This window comes from Arctopsyche grandis, chromosome 1 (genome assembly GCF_051622035.1).
Source record: "Arctopsyche grandis isolate Sample6627 chromosome 1, ASM5162203v2, whole genome shotgun sequence".
NCBI lineage: Eukaryota > Metazoa > Arthropoda > Insecta > Trichoptera > Hydropsychidae > Arctopsyche > Arctopsyche grandis.
Window position 1 is genome coordinate 31,949,379 of NC_135355.1, and position 24,466 is coordinate 31,973,844.

A 24,466-nucleotide genomic window follows, 5' to 3' on the forward strand; every position below is an offset into this window, starting at 1 on the left:
CATGACTCATAAATATGTTGATGAACAACCGGGTGAAAAAAAATAATACATATATTATACGAACACATGTATTAACATATTATCAACGGAATATCTAAATTTATTAGACTTGACTAATAAAATTAAGTTGTTGCCAACTTTTTGCACCCATCCCATTATAACCAAATATAATCAAATCAACTCAAAAATTAAAGCTAACACACATAATGAGAACATTATGCTTAAATAAATTACATATGACACTTTTGCCTACTTATATTTAAAAAAAATCGTATTTTTTTTTAAAATATATTAAAACGCTAATCAGTCAGACAATATTTCCTAAATTCTTTAGATCGCTTTAAAACTTTGCCATTTTGCAAAGTTTGGTCGCCAATAAATATTTAAATTGCTTTCGCTATTCCGATGGTGAAATATAATCGTAATAAATACGTTTAAGATTTAGAAAATATTGGAGACGGTGACAGCCACTAGCCTGTAGAATTATATGTTTGACTTTCCGCCACCCGCTTGCTTTGTCAGATTCTAATTGATTAAACGCCTATAACTTTATTGTTTCACACTATATCTTATTATAGGCTCTCATTATCTCTTATATATTTTTACTTCACTAATAGGCTATATAAAAAAAGATAAAAATATGTTTTTACAAAATTAAAACGGCCGATGCGGTGCTTGTACTTTGGCCAAGTCGTTCTCGTCACTAGTTTGACGTTTCTCTTTTCCATCTCTTCTATCTTTGTTTTTAACTTTATGATTTCGGCTTTTTGGATTGATTTAGGACTCAGATCGCCTCTTTCGAACTGCGATATTTTACAAAACTGTTCATATGTGTACATATCACTTCATTTCATTAAAAAAGTATCCGTCAAAACTTCACTGCAATTAAAACCGTTTTAAGAACTGACCTAAGATTGCCCCCAAACTTACATACACACACACACACATTACTATAAAGAATTTCCCCAATAATTTTTTAAGCGTCGCCTGAAAAATCAACGGAAATATACATAGTATACCTGATATATTACAAGAATAAAACTAGTGTGGAATGAATTGACCAGCCGAAACTGAAACCTTGTACCCAAATGGTAGCGTGTGAACTTTTCACAATAATGTCTCTCTAGAGCAGCTCGTTTCAAGGTTGGTCACCCTGACTGTATGTACGTATGTACATACATACATACGTACCGCGAAATTGTGAATCGGTCCCGAAAGCTCACCGAGTGCTTTCGTTTTTTGACTTGCAATTCTAAGGCCATCGATCATTAGAACGTCTCGGTGGCATAAAAGACGTTTTTGACACGCGGCGAACAAACACATCAATGGCGAAGGTCAATCGGCCCATCTGATTTATTTATCTATCATTTTTATACCCACTCTTCATCTTCGTCTTCTGTGCGAGCGCAGTGTCGCAACGAGCGCATTATATTTATCATTATATAATAAATAATAAATAAATTATTCGAGCCGACAAAGAAAATTGTTTTATGTCTTAACGAGCCGGCTCGCGATGTGTGTAGGTGCGTTTTTTGGTGGCGCAATTAACGGCTCGCGCCAATAAAAAAAACCGCGTGTGCGAAATTTAATAAGCTTTCATCAAGAAAAAATACTACGGCGAACAACACGCGACTTCATTTACATTTTTGCATTCAAAAAATTTATATTAAAAAAAAACTAAAACTGAAAGTTATGATGAATTCGTCATATACATATATATATATATATATATATATATATATATATATATATATATATATATATATATATATATATATATATATATATATATATATATATATATAATATCGCTATATTGTGTGTCTGTCTGTCTGTCTCTCTACGTATTTGAGATAACGCTCACCGAACTATAATAGTCGTTTCGATTCGACATATGTATGTACATACATACACATGTAAGTGACTAAACCACTGAACCACTGTTAGCTACCAATGTTTCCTCTAGGCATCTATTGAAAATTTATTTAATTTATTAATTTTTCTATTGGTTTTTAATATTGTTTACATGTAGGTAGGTAAGTAGTTTTTTTCATATTAAACAACTAAATGCATTTAAAAAGTATTTGAAAAAAATTCGACTGCGTGCGTCGAAAAAACGTGTTACATGCAATTAGTATTTTTCAATATTGTTAAAGGCAGCATGTTAAAAATTTATAAATAAATAGTAGTAGATAGACGCAACAGCAACAGTTGTATAGTACTATTTCACAGAAAAGTTTCGTTTGATCATGATTCGTGGGGATATTTATATACATAATACTTTCGTGATTTTATTTAAATATAAATTTACAAAAAGACACCTAGTATGCTCTACCCGATTTTATCTTTAACTCATTTTATTCAAAATTGGACTTGGGAGTGCCGTCACATTGCATGTTACCAACTTCAAAATTTATTCTACTCATGAATTGCCAACCAAATCAATTATACATGCACTCTTCTATATCTTATATATAAAACCGAAACGGAATCTGAAATTTCTTTTCTGATTGGCTGTCGTCAAAGTCGTTTATTTTTAGTCTGGATTGGTCAAAAGCGTTTGGGATTGGTTGGTCGTTAAATAATATAAATTTTTTCGATTAAATACATTTATAAATAAACAAATGCAGATTTTTTTCATGGTATTCTCACTAGCAGACTGCATTTCCATTTAAGTTACTTTTATTGTATCAGTGCTAAAACGGAAGAGATCTTTAAAAGTGCAACCGCGCAAAGCCGGTTAGCACCACTAGTAGGTCATAAAACTAAATCCAACACTTGGCCCTTCCTGATAAATCGCACGCCCTCAAATGACATTCATCGTCTCTAACACTCTGCACTTTCTTCCACTCTTTAAATGTTTCATCTTTCATCCTTTTAGCATCCAGACAAATTTAAATGTAATTTTCACTGTTTAATCCCGGACGAGCCCCCAAAATGTAGGATCGGGTTGTCAGGAGACATTGTTGATAGATTAAAGCGAGACTCTTAAAGCAGCTTAAAATATTGTTAACTCGGCGGAGTAAACAATGCTAAACAATCTAAACGTCACATTACATTTTACCAACCTCATCATTAATTCTCCTCAAGCATACCAACTTAATCATTCATACATGCATTTTTATAGGTTATAAAACTAAATCCCACGTATTTTTGTACTCAATAGACTATAAGAGAGACGTACAAGGAACTTCATTTTAATGTTCTTGTGCAGTAATTATTTATTTATTTAATAGTTTTGGACCATTGTGGCATTACAGGAAGAACCTAATGCGCCACAATGGCCTACATTTGAAAAAGATATAAAAACATGATAGAAAAACAAGTAAACTGTAAATAAAGGAAAAAAAGCAAAAGCAGAAAACATGGTAAAATAAAATGTAATAGCACGCAAGCGCATTCTTTGCCAAAAATATTTTTTTTTTATTATAAAATTGTATTATTTCAATAAACATTCCCATTCGTAATAAAAATCAATTAAAACGCTATACATAAAAGGATTTTTAAAGTTTCTGCATATTTCATTATACATACATACATATGTATATACATACATTCACAAAAAGTAATAAGAAAATATAATTACTATCGGCGGTGAAAATTCCACATATAATCAACTAATCATTAATGCATGGAAAAACATTAAAAACATGCAAATTAAAAATGGCGATAAACATTCCAAAGAAACAGAAATATTCCGAACATCCAAATTTACTACAGCTTCAAACTGGAAAGTGATTTTATAGTTCGATAAAAGTCATGCGTACAGTTTATAATGAAACTCGACAAGAACATTCATTCATAGAAACGAGAAAATCAACGTCAAACGTTTTCACGCACTATGTATTTATATTAGACGCATTTAGTATACCCACTACAGGATGTGTCGAAATTCGCGAACCGCAATTATATATCAACGGTGAAGATGAGCTTCCTAATACGAGAAAAAAAGTGACGATCGTCGGATACTGTGTCAAGGTGAGTGAAGTAACATTTAATAAAAGTTTAAACTCGATATTATATTTTTTTTCCGACGGCGAAAAAAAAAATGCTACGACTTAAAGACCGGTATGCATGTATAACAGTGCGCCTGTGTGAGTCCGCATGCCGTATAATAATAGCATGTAATATATGTATTTTGTATATATGGATATAATAAGCGGTGAGTGTTGGCAGTCTTCGTCGTCTTTTACTCCGAAAATCGATCAAGGCTGACAGTTGGTTACTTCGAACATTTCATTGATACGTTTAGCGGTCACGCGACGGCCACAAATGTATCATGCCAAATCATCGAAAATGACAGATATAATGACAATCGAATACGAAAATAATATTTATTTAAACCGCACATTGTACCCGTTGCCGTGCGAAAGGACTGTTTTGTCGTTGCTTCACCCTTTCTGTTCTACAAAACGCGTTCATTTATAAGTTATATATATATACGTACATGTTACAAAGCATATTTCAAGTGAAAATATATTTTCACCAATTCAAGCAGTGAAAATGTATCAAACAATGAATTTACAACGTTTAACTTTAAAAAGGTCAATGGGCAAATAGTATGGAAGAAAAACCCACGGCGGACAGAAATGAAATTGTGAGGATATATAGATAAATGTCTCTAGTTTATCATGGTAAGGGTCGCTTTCTTGTGGGTTGTGGGAATATTGAAAAACGAGCGAAAAAATATTGCAACGAGCGAGAAGCGACCCTATACCTGCGTGTGAGAGAGAGGGAGCGAACTTATACCTGCCGGGTACGTACATCAACATCACGCGGGACGTACATCAACTCGCCAAACCCTTTAGTTACTACAGTTTTGTAAGCGTCGAAGCGTAGCTACCCGTGGAGAAGAAACCAAAACAAACCCGGAAGAAAAAAAAAATCTGAGTATGGCTGCTTTAGTAGCTATTTAACAGAACGACAACTTATATTTAATAGTAGTATTCGATCTTTTGAATAAATATATTTTTGGTTCAAACTTTGTTCTTCCATGGATTCTAAATAAAATAACCATATATAATGTTAAGTGAATTTATATTTTCATTCATGTTCGCAACCGGGTCGGATTGCGCCCAATGACCTTTAACCCTAACACCCCAAACTTACATGAATAGGGCCAACCCTTACTTAACCTAACCCATCCTAACCCTTAAGTAATACCAACCCGAACAATATAAACCAACCCTGAAAATGTAACTGGTTATGATTTCACTGAAACGATATTTTCACTTGAAATATAATTTCGCTGTGACGTTCACAAATTCACGATACGTTTTGACAGTGGCGTCCCGAGACTATGTACATACATACATACATATGTGCCGCGTTCTATACGAGTTCTAAATGCCACCCTCTTAAGTGATTGAAACGAATATTTTTGTCGTAATATAACTAGTGTTTTGGACGGGTGATTTGAACGGATGGTTTCGGTTGAAAAAAATTGCATAAAACAATAAAGTTGCTGAGCTATGAGTGAAAAAGCGAAATTTGTCCATAGGTACGCCACTCTCCCCTACTGCTGTATTATATGAAAAGATCAAGTCAGTTGCTGCTGTAATGGATACGTCACATACACATTACGGAACATATGAATGTGTCGATATAGAATGTGGTGAATAATATTTTTTGCAGTGCTGTTTACGTGCAGTTGCCGGTTTGAGCTGTACTGGTATAAACGAACCTTAATTCGATATCCAGAGCGACGCAATGCGTTTTCGTTGGTTAAGACTGCACGGCGATGTATCCATTAATATCTACATAGGCATGTGTTTGTATAATATGAAAAACGTACCTGAACTATTGTCGCCACGATCAGACCGAAGGTTATGGCTATCTTGGTGATGGCGATACTGTCGTTGATTGGTGTAGGATTTTTATCCCATTCTACGCAACTTGCAATACCGACTGAGACCAGCAATAGGGTGCCCAAAAGTTCGGCCAGCAACTGTCTCCATAGTTTCCTGTTCTCAGTGAGGTCTGCCACTCCTACGAAGTTGTTCGTTTCTGAAAAAAATGTAAAAACAAATAAATTGAAGCACTTTAGTATCAATAATAATACCTCATTTAGAGGAAATAAAGAAACGTATGATGAAGTGCAATTAGGATGAAGTGCATTTGGGCGAATGAAAGCCGTTTTCAAATAAAAAATGGCACGTTGTCTGAAGAAAAAGATTGATGTGTTCTGCTAGTGATGACGTATTTTATTTTTTTTATTTATGTATATTTTATCATGATTTCCGTACGGGCTTTACTCCTAAGCGACACATTGATATTAAACTTGTTTAAATTTAAAATCATATTAAAATAGTGGTGACAAATAGTAGATAGTTTAGTTGCCAATTTGGCAAGGAACCGTTTTCACAATGAAATCAGATAAATTGGCAAATTCTGATAGGAAAAGATCGACTTGGAGTCTGATATATCCAAGTCCGACCAGAAGCACTGAAGAAATACTCCGAATAAATTATTTTCAATCGAGATCAATTCAATCCCAGGGTTTGAACCCGGGAACCTCTCGGTGGTTATCATTAATGCAACCACCAAACAATACTGCTGGTTATGGATGTGTTTGGACATTGAACGACAGCTTGGATATTGAACGCCAAAATGTTACACAGAGTGCAATGCAATCAAAGAAGTATGAGATGGATGAGAGTTGTGCAAAACAAATACGAATGGAAGCTTCTTGGAGAGGTCTTTATCCGTCAGTGAATAGTTTTTGGCTGTAAATTATGATGATGATGATGATACAACAATACCCAATTTACAACACTACTGAATTATATTTTATTTCTTTAACTTTCAACACAAAATTGAATGTACATACAAAAGGTTTAAAGGAAGGCAGCAAGGAAGAGGGGTGGATGAAATTAGAAGAAAGTGTGTGGAGTGATATGGATGAGAACTGCGCAAAACAGAGACGAATGGAAACTTTTTGAAGAGGTCTTCATCCGGCAGTAAATGGTAAATGGCTGTAAATAATCACTGATAGTGATTAGCCAATTTACAACATTAAATTCGATTTAATTTCTTTAAATTTCAACACATCATTGAATTTACATATTTGAATACGAAAAGTGGACCGAAGAAGTACTTGAATAGTACCCGAAAGAATGTACATAAAAGCTTGAAAATAAGGCAGCCTGGAAGATGGTTGGATGAAATTAGAAAAAAGTGTATATGAGTTGTGCAAAACAGATATAAATGGAAGCTGGTTGGAGAGGTCTTCATCCAGTAGTGGATATACAATATAAATACCCAATTTTCAACATTACTAAGTAAATCAGATTTCATTTCTTTAAATTTCAACACAACATTGAATATACATACATACATACATATTTATACAATAATTGTAAAGAATTACTCAGTGGTTTGGATCAATCCAACAAATTTAATATGATAATATTATATGTACAATATAGTCTACGTTTAAAATTTACTACAAATCCATGACAGTACATGTTTTAAATATACTGTTATGTTTTACCATTTTCAAATATACCTAACACATTGATACAATTGTACTTATACGTTAAACAATATAAAAGATTAAAACACACACGATAGACGAACGAACGTAAAATCAAATAATACTGTGTATACATACATATATTAATAAAATAATTTGTATAAATAATAAAAAAAGACGAAACAAAATTGAATGCATGTGAATTGGAAAACCCATGTTAATTCAACCACATACCTATAGATATACGTTTATGTATTGCACATACATATGTTCAAATTTAAAAATTTACGCCAATTTTCTACTGACAATACACAGTACGTTTTGTTTTGATTTACCTTTAGAATTTTCAGGTTTACCGATAGGGTCGAATTGGACGTTTTGTTGTTCGCGATAACCAGCGCGAGCTTGAAAATTTTTAATCATTTTGAAATATTAATTTGAAGTATGTATTGAGTTAGGAAATATATAAAAATCTTTCGAGGATAAAATCTTCTTTTATTGGCGCTACCCTTACTTGTCTTCAATTCAACCCTGAAATTAGCAAATTAATATGTAATAAATACTTAGCAGACTTTCGATCGCAACGAGTTTTAACACAGTGCATATAAGTAGTATTTTTTAACCGCAATACTATGTAATAGCCTTCAGGTAAATCTTATTATAACTTTTGCTTTTTTGGCAATACGATACTTACTTTCGACAATATCTACAAATTGAATCTTCATGTTGAATGTATCACGTTTTAATATATGTACAGGTATATTATCGAACACAAATTTTATTTTTACAAGTAAATGATAAAAAAATAAAATAAAACGTGCAGTTTTCCTTGAATATTCACGCAATAAAATTAGTATATGCTAATGTTGAAACGCAAAAAAATTAACGACGCTAAAAATGTTTAAAATGTTATGACACTACAATTAATGTAATAAACAATAATAATCAACGTATTATTTTTAACAGCTCAAAGCGATTTCCTCAAATATCGCCACTATAAAATTACAAAATCGTATAAATTATTAACGACTCAATTACAATACGAATATGAATTCATATGAATACATTATAAAACACAAGTGAGATTGATCTAATTAGGCACGTTTTCAAAGGTTGCATTACGTTTTCGTTCGTTTCTACAGAGCACTTGTACAAACAAGAAAATTTTAATTAGAACGTGCCGAATTCATCACCCTATTGCGGAATGTAATTGCGTTTCAAAATTATATTTTTTTATACAAAAGAAAAGACAAAACAATTTAACATTAAAAACTTGGGTTTCTTCAAAAATAAAAAAAAAACAAACGCCCGTTTAAGTCTCTGCAAAGACAACTTTACATCGATTACGTGAATTAAAATTGAATAAAATGTTAAATTATCATTAATATATTACTAATATGAACACATAACGATATTGAATATATACTTTATTCGTATTTTATTCAAATCATCTAAAAAATTAAACGCAGTTTTAAAGTGAAACGACCGATGAAACGTGTGGTTAACGATCGACTGACGATGCATTCCACAAATGCAACAATGATTACATTAAAAACGCCGTATTTAAACGGCGATGATTCTTTAAAATTTTATAAATAGTACAACAGCATGTTCAATACACAATTAATTGCTATATAATCAAAACGAACGGATTGCTAATTGTTTAAACGATATTTTGGTATTAACATGACACGTATATCAAAAAATCAAACGAATTATTTAATTGCCTATAATTATTTACATATTTTTATTTTGCAATGGTAAATAGAGATAATTTCAATTAAAATAGTAGCCACAATTCAATAAAAAAATATCGCAAAAATAGCTGAACAATCAACAGCATTTGATAAGATTTGATCTTAAAATTGTCATATCTAAATCGATCATCATAAAAATGTAACTTATTTATTTTATGATTTAATATGTATGTAATTTTTGATCAATTTATTAAGTCGGTGACTTTATTGTAAGTTGAAATTCAAGTCCAAAAATTCACATATTTTTCAAAAAACAAATCTGAATTCGGCGCATCACATCAATCAGCTGAATTATTATTATACGTACATGCATATTTCAAAACATCGATAAATCGAATCTCCGAGGTTGAAAATTCGTATCGAAATATATCATAGCAAATTATCGATTCCGTAATACTTTTTAACGTGTTAACGGCCGTCGTTAATCGCCGCCGTTTCAATCCTATAAATTTTTAAACGATCGTGACGAGCAATTTTTAGAATATTGAATTATAATAACATGTGGATTTATGTATAATATCTACATCAGCGAGCGTGATTGCATATCGATTGCATAATTCCTCAGTATCAATGCTAAAACGCATAAGGTCAATGTGTAGACGTTAATAAGTGTGCGAAAAAAATATTACCGGAATGATAAAAACCAACAAAAAAACCGGTATTAATCACTAGCATTTCATTCATTGATAATTATCAAGCGCTTACATATTTTATCAAAATTTTAATAAACCTCATAATGATACATATGTATGTACATAAGTGCATTTTCTCTATCTACTCAAAATATTTGATTAAAATAATCTTAATTTAACACTTTTGTTTTACTCATCAAGTATTTTGAAATTTATTAAATTATAAATGATTCAAATTGATCAAAATTAATAGCTACGTACATATGTATGTATAATATATGGCATCCACTAGTAGTTTCAATAACTAATAACCGCACAGTATACGTGCAAAATTGGTGGAAAACCCGATTTTTCTGCCACATGTTTAGTAAATTTAAATAAATTTACCAAATAAAATTTAAATAAACGATATATATTACAATTATATTCAACAAAATAATTAATATAAACAGAGTTTCTAAAAGAAAAACGGTGTTTTCCATCAAATTCATACGGTACAGACAGACGTACACACAAAGTCGAAACGAGCACGTTCGAAACATCATTCAAATTTGAATATCATTGTTTTAAAATCATTTAAACACCTACATAGAATGAAACGGAAGCACTTTTAATTGATACACTTTTTATAAGAAAATATGGCGGCAAAATTCAGGGTCAAGTATAGAATTGTACTTCAGGATTTACGGGCCATAGTTTCGATCGGTTGATCGATTATGCATGAAATTTCCTCTATTTCAAATTTCAAATTTAATCAATATAAGCTTAGTGCATGATTTGATAAGCGTCATATTGATGACGTCGTCGATTTTCGATGATAGATACATACAGCACAATTCTAAACATCAATCAAATTGATACACGCGTCAAATGCATTACATACGTGCTCTGATTTAAGCTGATTGTCTTTTTTTATTTAACGCATTTTACGACGATAATTTAAAATGCAATCTTCAAATTGTAAGCCGTTTTAAATTAGTTTTCTCATTTGCAACGAATGATTTATGTCTCGTTTGCATTGAGCCGTTAACAATGGCTAATTGACTGCAGGTGACTTGTTATTGTTTGACACCTGTTGAATAAACGGAATACCAAACACAATGACGGTTTTTTTATAGTATTAAATCAAACATAGCGAGTCCTAGATAATCTCAATTTAATTTTACGACAAACAGATTACACCTATTTGTGCTTAATATATATAAATAATTCTACTAATGTCAGTATTTTGCGTCACAGACACACGTGCATCGCCTTTATTTACATATTTAAATAAATTTTGTAGATATTTTCAACATTTAATTTTATTGGGACGATTTAATGTGTCAGCATTTTACTTCACACGATCTACAACATGCAACGCAAAGTTCAACGTTAAATTAATGTTACGTTGTTGTCAATACATAATTCGAACATAAAACATTCAGTATAACTTAAGATTCACTTGCACTTGATAATAAAAATATGACATTGAATTTGATTCATATTTGAATCAATCAAAATTGAAAAAAAGAATTGCATTTCTTAATGTTGAATCTCGAGTATGAAAATTTCGTAATGTAATGCAAAATGCTTATTGCTTGAATCGATACAGATTTCAACACGAGAATTTTATAAAAAGTTGTACAGTAGGACTTGAAACTAGCCCTTATTTCGACATTAAACAGTGGCTGATTATTACATTCGTTATAAAATAGCACAAATAGCAACACTAAATGCATACTACATAGAGTTACATATTTATATTTCGTTACAAAAATCTACAGTTTATTCAATTTATAAGCAATACATTTGATATACACTCCGGCGATATTCTAATTTATTACGTAGACTTTTGAAAGGAGTCGGACACCTTGGAAGGCTTTTTTTCATCTAATTTTAATCGGCTCAGCAACACCAGGAAATTCAGCATTTCTGCTATATAAATCAATAATTTTCAATTTAGGATCACCAAATTTGGTAATCCTAAATCAAATTTGGTAATCCTGATCACCATTTTTCAATTTAGGATCACCAAATAAAAATATATTAGTCAACATATCTTGTTGACTAATATATTTTTAGAAGGAATATACGTATATCTACATACATACATACATATGAGCCGCTATAATTGAAAGTGGCATAAGACCACTTTTCTTCGAGAAATACCTCGCAAAACATTAAATATAATATTTAATGATTAATATAATATTTAATGATTAACTGGTGGCCTGTAATATTACACGTTTATTCTGATTTTCCGAGATTCTGGACATATCGAACTAAGAGAAGTGATAGCAATTTGTGACCCAAGTCAAACAGAAATAATGTTTTTGGAACTGAAAATTGGACTTTTGCCACTTTCAAATATAGCGGCTCATATATTATTTCATTAGATAATAAAACATAAGAATTATTTTGTAATTATATACACACAATATGTACGTCAAATCTTAGATATGTCCCGTAGCAAATAAATAAGGAACCGTATTAAATTATGCATTTGGGCGAATTAACGCCGTTTTTTAAATCCAAAATCTCACTTTGCCTGAAGAAAAAGATTTTCGATGAATGTGATTAGGATGTCGTATGTACGAAGCATGGAACGCTTTATGCTTGACATAACATATGTACATATGTGGATGCAAAGTATGACAAGCATAGTTGACATAGTGGATAGAGCGAAGAGATTGCAATGTCAATGGGTGGCTCACGTAGCTAGAAACATGGACGAAAGGTGGACAAGACAAGTGTTGAAATGGTACCCAAGAGAGTATAAAAGGTTAAAATAAAGGGCGCAAGGAAGGCGGGTGGATGAAATTAGAAAAATGTAAGGGATAGGATGAGAATTACGCTAAGCAGAGACGAATGGAAGCGTATTAGAGAGACTTTCACACATCAGTGGATGGTAAAAGGTTGTAGATGATGATGATGGTGATATTCTAGAGTGATGGTGATATTCTATTTTTTCAATACTAGTTTAAATAGTACAAATCTTAACACTTCATTTCAAAAGTATATAAGTTTATAGATATTTTATATTTTAATAATTATTATATAAGCTTATTATAAATATACCAAACACATGATACGCCTCAAAACCTATCATACAATGTGAAAATACCCTCATTATATTATATAACAATATTCAATTTTAATTGACTGCAAAATTCACCCGTAGCATTCGATTCGATCCGCTCACTCTGAGATGCAAAGACGATAACAATAAGCACCGTATCGAGTCTTCTTATGCAATCATGTACCTACATATGTTTATGAAACATAAATAAACACACCGAGTACGATCTTTTCGCATACAAATTTTAATTAGCACCGTAAAAATTAGCATCACAGAAGTTTCGCAATCGGTTAAATCGTTTACGCGATGAAATTGCGATTAGCGACGCACATAGTGCGTGTAGTTATTGTATTTACATTAGACATAGTCACACTATACTTTTCGCTATAAATACAAACGCGATGTTGCTCGGCCAATTTTTCAGACTCTTTTCAGATAATGGTTGAGTTTTTATTTACGATACATTGTCAAAAATAGCAATATTTCAGACCAAAAATAGTATATGAACATTTGTCACATTTGGTGCAAATATTTACACTGTAGAGAAATTTTACGGAATAGTATAATGTTTGTTGAAATAAATAAGATAATAAAACAGTACAAATATGGAAACATACATATGTACGTAGGTACATGAGGTATTCAATAATAAACTTCAGTGGTAAAATATTTGATATTTCAATTACAATACCAGGTACCAAGTATCTTACGAAATCGTTATTTATAAATAATCTAGTCTTATTGCAAATTCACTATCAGCTCATCAATCAAAACTTATGCAGTCTGCAGTAAAATGTTATCCGTGCTAATCTAACTTCAAATAATCAAAATTTTAAAAAGATTTATCAATGATTGATGACATTACTTAATTTATATATTTGTTTAATTATCATTTTATATATTTGTTTAACAACGGACCCAATTTTTTTATTTTTATTTTCCCACTGCCATTTCGGGTTGTTCCTATGGTAATAATCTTGTACATATATTAATTTTATATTGTATATTTGAAATCATATTCAAATAGTGGTGACATATTTGGTAGGATGGTTTCGCTAATTTGATGAGTAACCGTTTCAACAATGAAATCAGATAAATCGGCAAACTCTGATAGGAAACGATCGGTTTGTAGTTACAATTATCCATGTCAACCAGCAGCACTACAGAAATACACGGAATGAATTATTTTCAATCGAGGTCAATCCAAAGATCGAACCCGGCAACCTCTCGGTATTTAGTATTAACGCATCTACAGAAATTTTCATTTTTTCATACGATTTACGACTGCTTTACATGTTTTGAGGAGAATTTCAGGAAGAAAAACTGCATATAGGAATGCGAACAGACGCAATCTGACTGATGGGCGCATCGATAGTTGCATTAACCGTTACGCGCTAGAAGAGTGGTCATCCAGGTGCATTAGTTTGCAACGTGCAACCGGTTTTTCGGGGTCGGCAGAACCTGACGAACCCGGAAATCGATTTGAAATGTTCGTAGATTTGATATATTACACATACTAACAAATGTATGTATGTACATATATACCTATGAGGATAATCTGTGAGCGGTCAATAAAATTGCACGTGGCCGATCGTTTCCATTAAAGCGATAGTGATTCCATGAATAGGTGCGGCTATCTCTAAAATTACCCACTGACAATAATAGCCCTACTGGAGATTCGTGTTCATTTTTATGATTCATAGCAGTAAAGAGTTTAAATGGAAAATTTATCTAAAAAATCAATCAAAACAGTTACAATATGTATTATATAATCTTGAAGTGATATCAACGAGTGGTCATTCTGCAAACTATTACACATAAGATTTTTTGCATAATGACTCCATAATCAAAGTTTTTAATCATTTTTATAATTATTTTGTATTCGTACAGGTCTTGATTTTCCGTTAAATAAGTGGCAGTATAAGTTTTCTTCAATAAAATTTAATCGTTCGTATCAAATGAATAATTCGTTGATTACTTAACAGATACATGCATAGTACGTACGTATAAAATCATTATAGGTATATAAAACCGCAACAAAATAATCGATCCCAATAAACACTCAGTAAATAATAAAAAATATAGTTATTTAAATATATTGAAATGAATTTTGAGAAGCGTCCAACGTAGCGATTTCAGATTCTGAATATACATAAAAGCCATTATGCCGATTGCGTGCGTACTTTTTGCTTATTTTGTTTGTTTTCCGCAGGGAAAACTAGTTCGGAAATGCACGCGAGGAAAACTTTTAGCACTGTTGAATGGCATATTTAATAAATCTATGTAAATGAATTCAGGATATTGTTTTTACGATGCAATAAATTCAAATTATTTTTAATGAGACCATCTAGCGTGACCATAATTTAATCTGTAATGCCAAATTTTGACAAATTTATCACACCTGTCACGATCGAAACTATCGATAGTTGGTTATCTGTAACTTTTGATTGCTTCGAGTGAAAAACTATCAGTTCCGAAATATTCTTGATCTACTTTTTACTATCTGATGAAGCGTTCAAAGTGCCATATCATGTTGATGTGATGTCAAAAACTACATTTTTACGAATTGAGATATAATAGTAGATATTATCTACGGAAAATAGTTGATTTTGGTTAGAAAATAATATAATAATTTCGGCTATTGTTATTTTTATCTGTTTTGACTTACATATAACATTGTAGAGAGACATATGTAGATAGTTTAACCAAGACATACACTTGTAGGAGTATTTTTTTAAAATTTATTTTAGATTTAAATAGTATTTAATAAAATACAATTGTATTTGGCGTCCAGACTTAAAAAAACAAACATCAGATGCTTAGAACGGGTTGAAAACAGAAATGTAGGTAAAATAATACCATTCGAATTGAGATCTCTACCATATGAAAAAAAAAATCAGTCCACATTGAAAACAAGACGATAAATATATAATTAATACTAAAGTTTGAGAGGTGAAGTACATATATGACAAAGTGAAATGATATTAAATCATTATAAAATAATGTTTTACCTTTGATAGCGCTTATGTACTCATACTATGTTAACAATATGATCTCAATCTTAAGAAATCAAACAAAATATAAAGCAGTATAGGTTGGTGGTTGTGTTAATTCAAACCACCGAGAGGTTGCCAAGTTCGATCCCGTGGGTTGACCTCGATTTAAAAGAATTCATTCCGTGTCGTTCAACAGTGCTTTCTGCAGGTGATCTTTTCCTATCAGAGTTTGTCAATTCATTTGATTCGTTTTTGGTTTCAACGGTTCCTCATCATATATTCACAAAAACCATCCTACCTACTATTTGAATATGATTTCAAATTTAAAATATATAAATTTATATATGTACAAGTACTAAATACCGGTGTAGCTCGGGGGCAACCAATATTGGCATCATGAGGTAGTATCGTAATAGTATTTTCAAAATATATAAACATTTTTTTAAGATCAATCACTGATTGACAATCAGATTAAGAGGGCTGTACACCCGAAACCTTAATTTTGTTACCGTTCCTTTTCGATATATATATTGAGTGTACGTATATATCGAGTGAATGCGACAATATATATCAATATATATATTGAGTGAATGCGACAGGTGCGCTTCGACCAGATAAAACGTATTTTAAATTGACAAAATCGAGGTTTCGTATTCTCCTATTTTCTCCTCCAAAACTGGACCAATTTTTAAAAAAATTTCATCATCGGTATGAGAAAGATACTTTAAGTGCATCTATTGGCGTATTTTTTTTTAAATCGACCGTTAAATAAGCACGCTGGACTCGTTTCGTGGGTGTAAAAAAGAGGCGATTATATAGATGTTTGGTGGCTCCTAGCTCTTATAGAAAATAATTAATCAAAAAAATAAAACGATAGATGCACCCCAATGGTGGATATCCGTAGCATATTAAAAAATAATTTCTCTAATGCCATAATTGAAGAAGGGAGAAGTATAGTACATTTGTATGGACAAGGCGCTGCTGTCCAGCCCTCTTAATAACTTAAAATTAATGTACTTGTTGCGTATAGCTATTTTATATATTCGGAAAGTGCCGAATACGCCTGCCAAAACACTTGTTAGCATATGTACGTACACGTTGCATATTAATGTAATTACGTATTTATGCATATTAAGGAAAATATTATTTTAGAATAAAAAATACACACTTGACTTACATACCTATACGTACATAGTCACATATAAAATTTTCTAATATCAAAACGTTTTCATATAAAAATTAATTCAATTTCCTCAAAAACAAACCAAAAAACGTACAAAATATAATCGGTCAATAGTATCGGTTAAAAAATCAATTAGCAAACCAAACAAGCACAAAAAGTATAAAACCAGACATCCAAACCAACCCCGCAGACCTTGAAAATAATTTGATACAGATTAAGCACGTCTCTCTCTCTCACTCGAGAGTCTCGGAGATGACGACGATTGCGCAATCATCTCACGGGGCGGATGTCACTGATTTCGGCGCGTGTGGGCCCTGAAGACGGTGGCCGACGCGATTGCGAAAACGAAACGCGGCCAAAAAGATGATCATATACACATATATACATACATACATACGAATGCATACATATGTGTTTGAGATCGGTGTCAATTGTGTTTGCGCAATTGCAGCGGCGTGGGAACTTTGCCGGCATTGCCCTTAGAGCACTGCGAGCACCTCACGCGCTCAATCAATCCGTATCAATTTTTTTGGAGTTGCATCACACGTGACTCGTCTCGCAGATTCGCGCAATCGCAAAAATTCAACTTAGATGCTGCGAGACATGCGGTCGCCGTTTTGCGCAACCTGCAGTCCCGAAAGACGATTAAATAGTGTCAATTTCCAGAATGTGCACTTTTTAAAAATGTTTTTGATCGGTTTTTGAGTTGCATTATCGCTATTGCTAACTTGATGTGGAATTTCGTCTGGTAATGATAGACACAGAGAGTTTTATGCATGCAACAAACAGGCTGGTCCGCAAAATCTATATTGTCGCGTCCCTTCGCAAACCTCACCCCTGAAGTATTTTCAGTGATATTTTGTCCGTATAGTATGTTTGACAGTGATTGATAGCGGAAATTTGCATATTTGAAGAAATTTTAAGAGGAACTTGCCGAAACAATAATATGGTTTGAATTAACTGTATTTTACAGGGGTGTGCTCATGTACAATGCCCTCCCTAAATGTGTCAGGTCTTCTAAGACCGTGGATGCATTCTTGCGAGGTGCGAGGAGACACCTCTGTGAGAGACAGTTCATATGAGCTTAGTATTTATATAATTTTAGAGTCAAGTTAATTAAATTATGTATTTGATTAAAAATAGAAGTTGTATTAAATTAGGTAATTAGCTAAAATTATACAAATAAATAAATAAATAGTGATATAAAGACGCGCCCATCGCAGCTGGAGTCTTAACATAAAGACACACAGAGAAGAACACGGCACGTGATTCGTTTTAGATAGTTTTGCACAAGCAAAAAAACGCTGCAATGTCAAATCTACATATAGCGTCACGTCCCTTCGCAAACGTCACCCCCTGGAGTATTTTCGGTGATATTCTTGTATTGACATACATAGATATGTTTGACAGTGATTGAAAGTGAATATTCCCATATTGGAAGAAATGCAGGAGAAAATTGTCGAAATATTAATATCATACGAATTAAGAGTGACATAAAAACACCCCCTTTACAGCTGGAGTTTATCTATACGTCCCGTGCCGCACTGCTGAGTGCGTTTTTACAATAAAAACACATAGAAGAACGCGGTACATGCTTCTTGATAGTTTTGCAGATGCAAAAAAAAAACGCTGCAAGGTCAAATCTATAACGTCGCGGCCCTTCGCAAACCTCACCCCCTGGAGTGTTTTCGGTGATATATTATCCTTTGTATTGTCCAAAGTTTGACACCGGTGATTGCCATATTTGAAGAAATGTAAAAGAGACATGTCGAAATAATTACATCGTGTGAATTAACAATGTCACAAAGACACGCCTATAACAGCTGGAGTCCAAACTATGCGCCCCGTCCCGCACTTTTAAGTTTGTTCTTACTACTATACCTTTCAACATAAGACCAACCGCTATTGGATAAAGTTTAAATGATATTTCTGTCGGAAAATGAGACAGTTTCCCGGATACACTACAAAATCAATCACGCATCACTACTCCATTATATATTGAACAAAAAAAGCAATCATAAAAAATATATCAACATTATAAGGAAAGAAAATAATATTGTAACAGAAAAAACTCACAAATCAGGATATAAATGTCGTAGCCTCATTTTTTTCCCGTTCGATTATAGAATTAGCATTAAATATTTAATAAATTATATCTCAACCTAGAACAGACATCTTTATAAAGTTGTATATGTACATATGTGGCGACACTAGCACCATGAATTATGAAGATGTAACGGTAGGCCTAATGCAAAAAGTATATTTCAGACTATTGCGATCGTTAAAACCGTTTTAAGATGATTATATTTAACAAAATCTGCCTACATCCATATCACTTCTCAATTGGTCCCTACATATATATAGATACATACATTCAAAAGCATGTGATATATAATAAATTCATAAAAGCTATCTAAAGTATGAATCAAATTACCAAAAGAGAATGTATAGTTTTCTAAAGCGTCACCTCATGTGTGACACCTACTTTTGAATAGTAGGACATTCAAAGTACATAATACCTATATACATACTTCGCGATTCTCATTTTCCATGCCTATATACATACATACATAAGTTTAAGCACGTCTCCATGATAAAATGTGCATCTTAAAACAGGAAAAAGTGTGCATACATGTAAAACGAGCAATTCGAGGTTAATCACACGAAACAGTTATCCGTCGATCTACTTTATCGTTATCGGATCCTGCTTTACTGTAAAATGTTATAACATCATTACTATATTGAAATGGTCGCTTAAATTATACGAGCTTAGTCATCGTCAAGTCGAATCAAATTCGCGAGAACGAATTCGAAATTAATCCCCTCTCGCTTATTAAATAAATAAATACACGAAACTGCTTCTAAAGAGTGGTTCATAAGAAACGGACGTTTTTGTAATTATGTAGTTACTCGGCATCTAGAAAGAGAAATAACCTATGTATAATGGTAATTGTTCGACTCTTTACAATATGCTACTTTATCACGCCAGTAATTATTTATTTATTTTATTCTAAACAGACCATTGTGGCATAACAGGAATTCCTAAAGCGCCACAATGGTCAAAAAATATAACACAAAAAAAACAAAATAACAATTAAACATAAATTAATACATAACGAAAATAATATACTCATCAATTATACATAAAAAAATACATTTGAACATAAACATAAATACATCCATACATAAACATAAAAAATAGCATTTAATAATAAAAGATAAAGTAAAAATATCAAATAAAAAAATATAGCATAAGGAATGCCTTGCACCTACAGGCAGTTTCAATAAATATGTAAGAAACAACTACAAATACAAAACATCCCTGTAAGGCCCAAATGGAAGAGAGTTAATCAAAATTTCACTCATAAATCACAATCAATCATGAAAAACATGATGAGCGCAGACTACCAGATAAATGGGTTAGAGTAATTTCCGACAATTTACGCTCACTAAGGTGGAAAATATCACATTCAGTCTCGGCAGCAACGATTTCATTAAGAAGTCGAATAGCTCTTGGAATAGGAGCCATTCGAAAAAGAACTGTGCGGCCAGGAGGTACAGCCAGCAAATGATGATGTCTACCACGCACATAGTGATTAGGGACATAAAGTCCCAACTGCTCCAGCAACAACGAATACATATAACATTATGAATACATATAACCAGAGCTATGAAGACGAGGAATCAACAGGAAAAGTGTACATATGATTCCAGCAAGACTGAACTCATACAGCCAGATCTTCACTGACAGAAGTTCAAGCGTTGCTCCCTAATTGGTGAATTTTAGTAATTCCACTTTGGTCATGTCTCCTGGTCTTTCCATGTGTGATTTTTATTTGTGGGATTATCTTAAAGTACACGTGTGCAAAGAAAAGCCTCGCTCACTGGAAGAACTGAAGACTGCAATATAAAATCAATGAAGAAACACCGAGTAGAATGGCTCCAAGCTCCAAGTTGATTGATATAATTTGCCGCATGTAAACATTTAAAAATGGCATACTTTTACCTATATTTATCTGTCAATTAATTATATTTACACAAAAAATTGATAGAGTGCTGTTTGATTTATAACCTTTCGTTTCTTATGAACCATTCAGTATTATATTACACATACATATTACGCTCTGGCAAAATCGAACAAACAGAAGACGGAAAAAAAAAATGAAGTCGAAGATCGCGTGCGTTTGTCATAGACATATAGTAATAAGAGAAAAAAAATTACCACGATGTCATTGCGCAACGGCCAATTTCGAGAGTAAACAAACAAATTCGCAAATATCATAATAAAATAACGATTGCGCAAAGTGTTCGCTTACTCGTTTGCAAACAAAACGCGAGTGAAAGGTGCGCATCGGTCTTTCGCGATAAAAATAAGCAAATTGATATCGATTGCTCATATATTTTTTAATATAGGTACATAACAAATGAACAGGTAGTATTTGACTTTTTCAAAATAGGAATTCAGTTCAAACACGTGCCACAATTGAATATGTATATATACTCCAATATATTCGACTATTCGAATATATCCGAAAAATTATATAAATTTTTAGATTTTGAAAAAAAATTAGATATAAAATTTCACTTCAATAAACCAAAAGGTTTCTGAGAAAAAAATAAAAAACCTCGATTCTCTAGAGAAAAAATACTACTTCCGGTTCAGATAAAAATATTTAAAAAATATAAGGTTATAGATATTATTATTTCTATTACATGTAAAAAAAATTATTTCGATTCAGTTAGCGGTTTGAGAGATAATTGAATTCAAAAACTTAAAAAAAAGAGGATACCTATAAGGGGAGGTACCATTTCCGGTCAACTTAAAAGTTTGAAAAAAATTTTCGTCATGTCTATAAGAATTTCAGTACCCGATATCAAGTTTTAGTTCGATAGGACTAACGGTGTTCAAAAAATCCCCAAAACACACAGACACACACACACACACACACATTTTTTCTAGATCATGAAAACGTGATCAGTAATCGATTCTGAGTTCGAATCTGTCAAAATCTCGAGTTCGAATTTTCGCATGATCACAAAACTTCATCTATTGTTACTACGTACATAGATAAAGTAAAAAGCATATTCACAACAACAATATTTATTTAAAATTAAAAGTTTCCCCTTGATTGATCTCGCTGTAGAAAATACTTTTGCGGTCGATGTAGGCTTAATAAGTTAATAAAAAATTATACAATATATTTAACGCCTCACTTATTTTTTTTAAATATTCGAAATGTTTAAACACACTTTTTCGCAAATTGGCTCATTGTACATCCGAAAAATGACCCAATTATATTATACATAACTAATAATAATCATTATCTCGGTAATACCCGAATGATTCTTAGAATCAGAGCGTGCGAAAAAATCCCACTTAATCTCATATATATGTATGTCTATAAAATATAAAGCTCAAGACATGCATGCGCCGTTAATCATAAATCCATCAATAAGATAATTTGTAAATGTGACAGCAAATTTGAAACATACAAATGTTTTGATAAGACTTTTTATATCTATATACAAACAACAATCACTCATGCAAGCTTTGCTTTCAATATGATAAGCCGGACTGCATTGAGTGAAAGTCCGAAAAACAAAGTAAAAAATAGCAAAACGTTTTCTCATGTTATACATTATTTTAGTCGATCGATTTAAAAATTGACAGGATCTGCCCGATGCTCACATCTGACAATCCGCTGATTGTATTATCCTAAAGAAACGGTAAGAGAGAGAGAGAAAGACAATAGTTTGATGGCCGAGTGTCCATTTTTGGGTCAAGTTCAGGTGAGCAGAAGTGTCCGGGGTTCGCGAGAGCATGCGATTAAAACACAAACACACACACACACCGCTCGTGACAATGAACTCCATTCAACACATTGACTGCCGGCCGCATGGGAAAAACGTGTTTGCGCGGAAGCAACTTGGCACACTTGGCATATTCAACACATACGCACACCACCTATGTATCTGCATTCCGACTGTCGACACACCTCGATCAAAAAGCTCGCCGGACTCTGGAATATATTAACACTGACAATGAGATGAATCGCGTTGCGAGCTTTGCATTCGAATTCTGGTGATTTTGCACGGTCGGAATTGGGGCGATGTAACCCGGCGGGGGAAGGAGTTCGAACGGAGCGGAGTGCTGAAAGTGTTCAACTGTTCTACTTTCTTTTTACATACATACCTCCTTTATTTAAGATTTTTTTCAAATGAATGTAGTTTTATCTTATGTACGAAAAAATTCAACCAACACCGAATTTATTTACAAGCATTCTAAATCAGTTTGAAATAAATACTTTCATTTTACTGTACTATGACGCCGTATTAGAAGCAGAGGAAATACATATCTAATTTATTAAAATACTGTTGCGTAGGGAGGGGTTCACGATCCAAATGAAAGGCCAAAGTCGCTTCACAGCATTTATTAAACGATTCGGGAGGTCCACACCTAGCCACCGCTCACTCCAGAATAAACTGATCTACCGTGTGCCTACTCTTTATGGGCGAAAACACACAGCAAGCAATGTGTCACGTGGAACGTCAAAAAGTTCTCCTATATTAGAAGTTCTAATAACATTGATGCTTTCTTGAAGGGTGTTAATGGATACCTTTGTGGAAGATGATTTATAATTTTTTGTTGTTGTTTTGTTATTTTGTGTTATATGCAGTGGCGGCTCGTCCATACGCACTGCGGTACTGCAGCACCCCCAAGGAATTTGAGAAAAAATTAATATTACTATATACATAAATGTATGTATGTATATTATATGAAAATATCAATATTATTTAAGCGTGTATTAAGCTCGCCCGCACACCGATACATCCAATAATGATCATACATCGTGGTAATAATATCATATGATTTTGTGCAGTACGGTTTTCGATGGAATTGCTCGAGTGGGCGAAGGAGGGGCGCGGGGGCAGCTAGAAGCTTGGTCCGTACTGCACTCCCAACAGTATACACATTTCTTGTTGCCTTTGTGTGCGCGCCGCGCGCTCGACACGCTCCTCACTTTTCGTCATTTCTTCTGCACCTTTGGTCTTTCTTTCTACACCTCTAACACTTTCTACCTTTCTACACTTCCTTCTACACGTCACTCTAAGTATTTAAGATGGTATAAAAATCAAGAGAAGCTGAGCCAATGTTTTCAAGAACTTAAATATTCTTCCGAAAATACTGATAATACAATAACAGATTCTACCAATTTACTGAATACAATATTTTATTTATTTTATTTTAGTCAGAACTTTTTAACATTAAAACAAGTTAATGCCGCATGTAGAAATTATTTATAACCAGATGCAATCTAGTAATATCGATGCATTTTCAATTAAAGAAAACTTAAGTTTTACT

The 24,466-nt window shown here is 32.7% G+C and overlaps 1 protein-coding gene across 3 annotated transcripts in view; it reads right to left on the minus strand.

The window, feature by feature from the left end:
• The window catches only part of Drip (aquaporin homolog protein drip), a 72,140-nt gene that overhangs the window by 32,833 nt on the left and 14,841 nt on the right, over nt 1-24,466 (minus strand). The window contains exons 1-3 of one of the 3 annotated variants that reach the window (XM_077430294.1): nt 8,901-8,982; nt 8,169-8,302; nt 5,795-6,006 (exon numbers count right to left, since the gene is read on the minus strand). In XM_077430294.1, the coding sequence (XP_077286420.1) occupies nt 5,795-6,006; nt 8,169-8,199 (243 nt within the window). In that variant the 5' untranslated portion in view covers nt 8,200-8,302; nt 8,901-8,982. Of the gene's footprint in view, nt 1-5,794; nt 6,007-7,809; nt 8,006-8,168; nt 8,303-8,900; nt 8,983-24,466 lie in introns of those variants that run through there. The other 2 variants (XM_077430285.1, XM_077430302.1) reach the window with 2 other exon arrangements.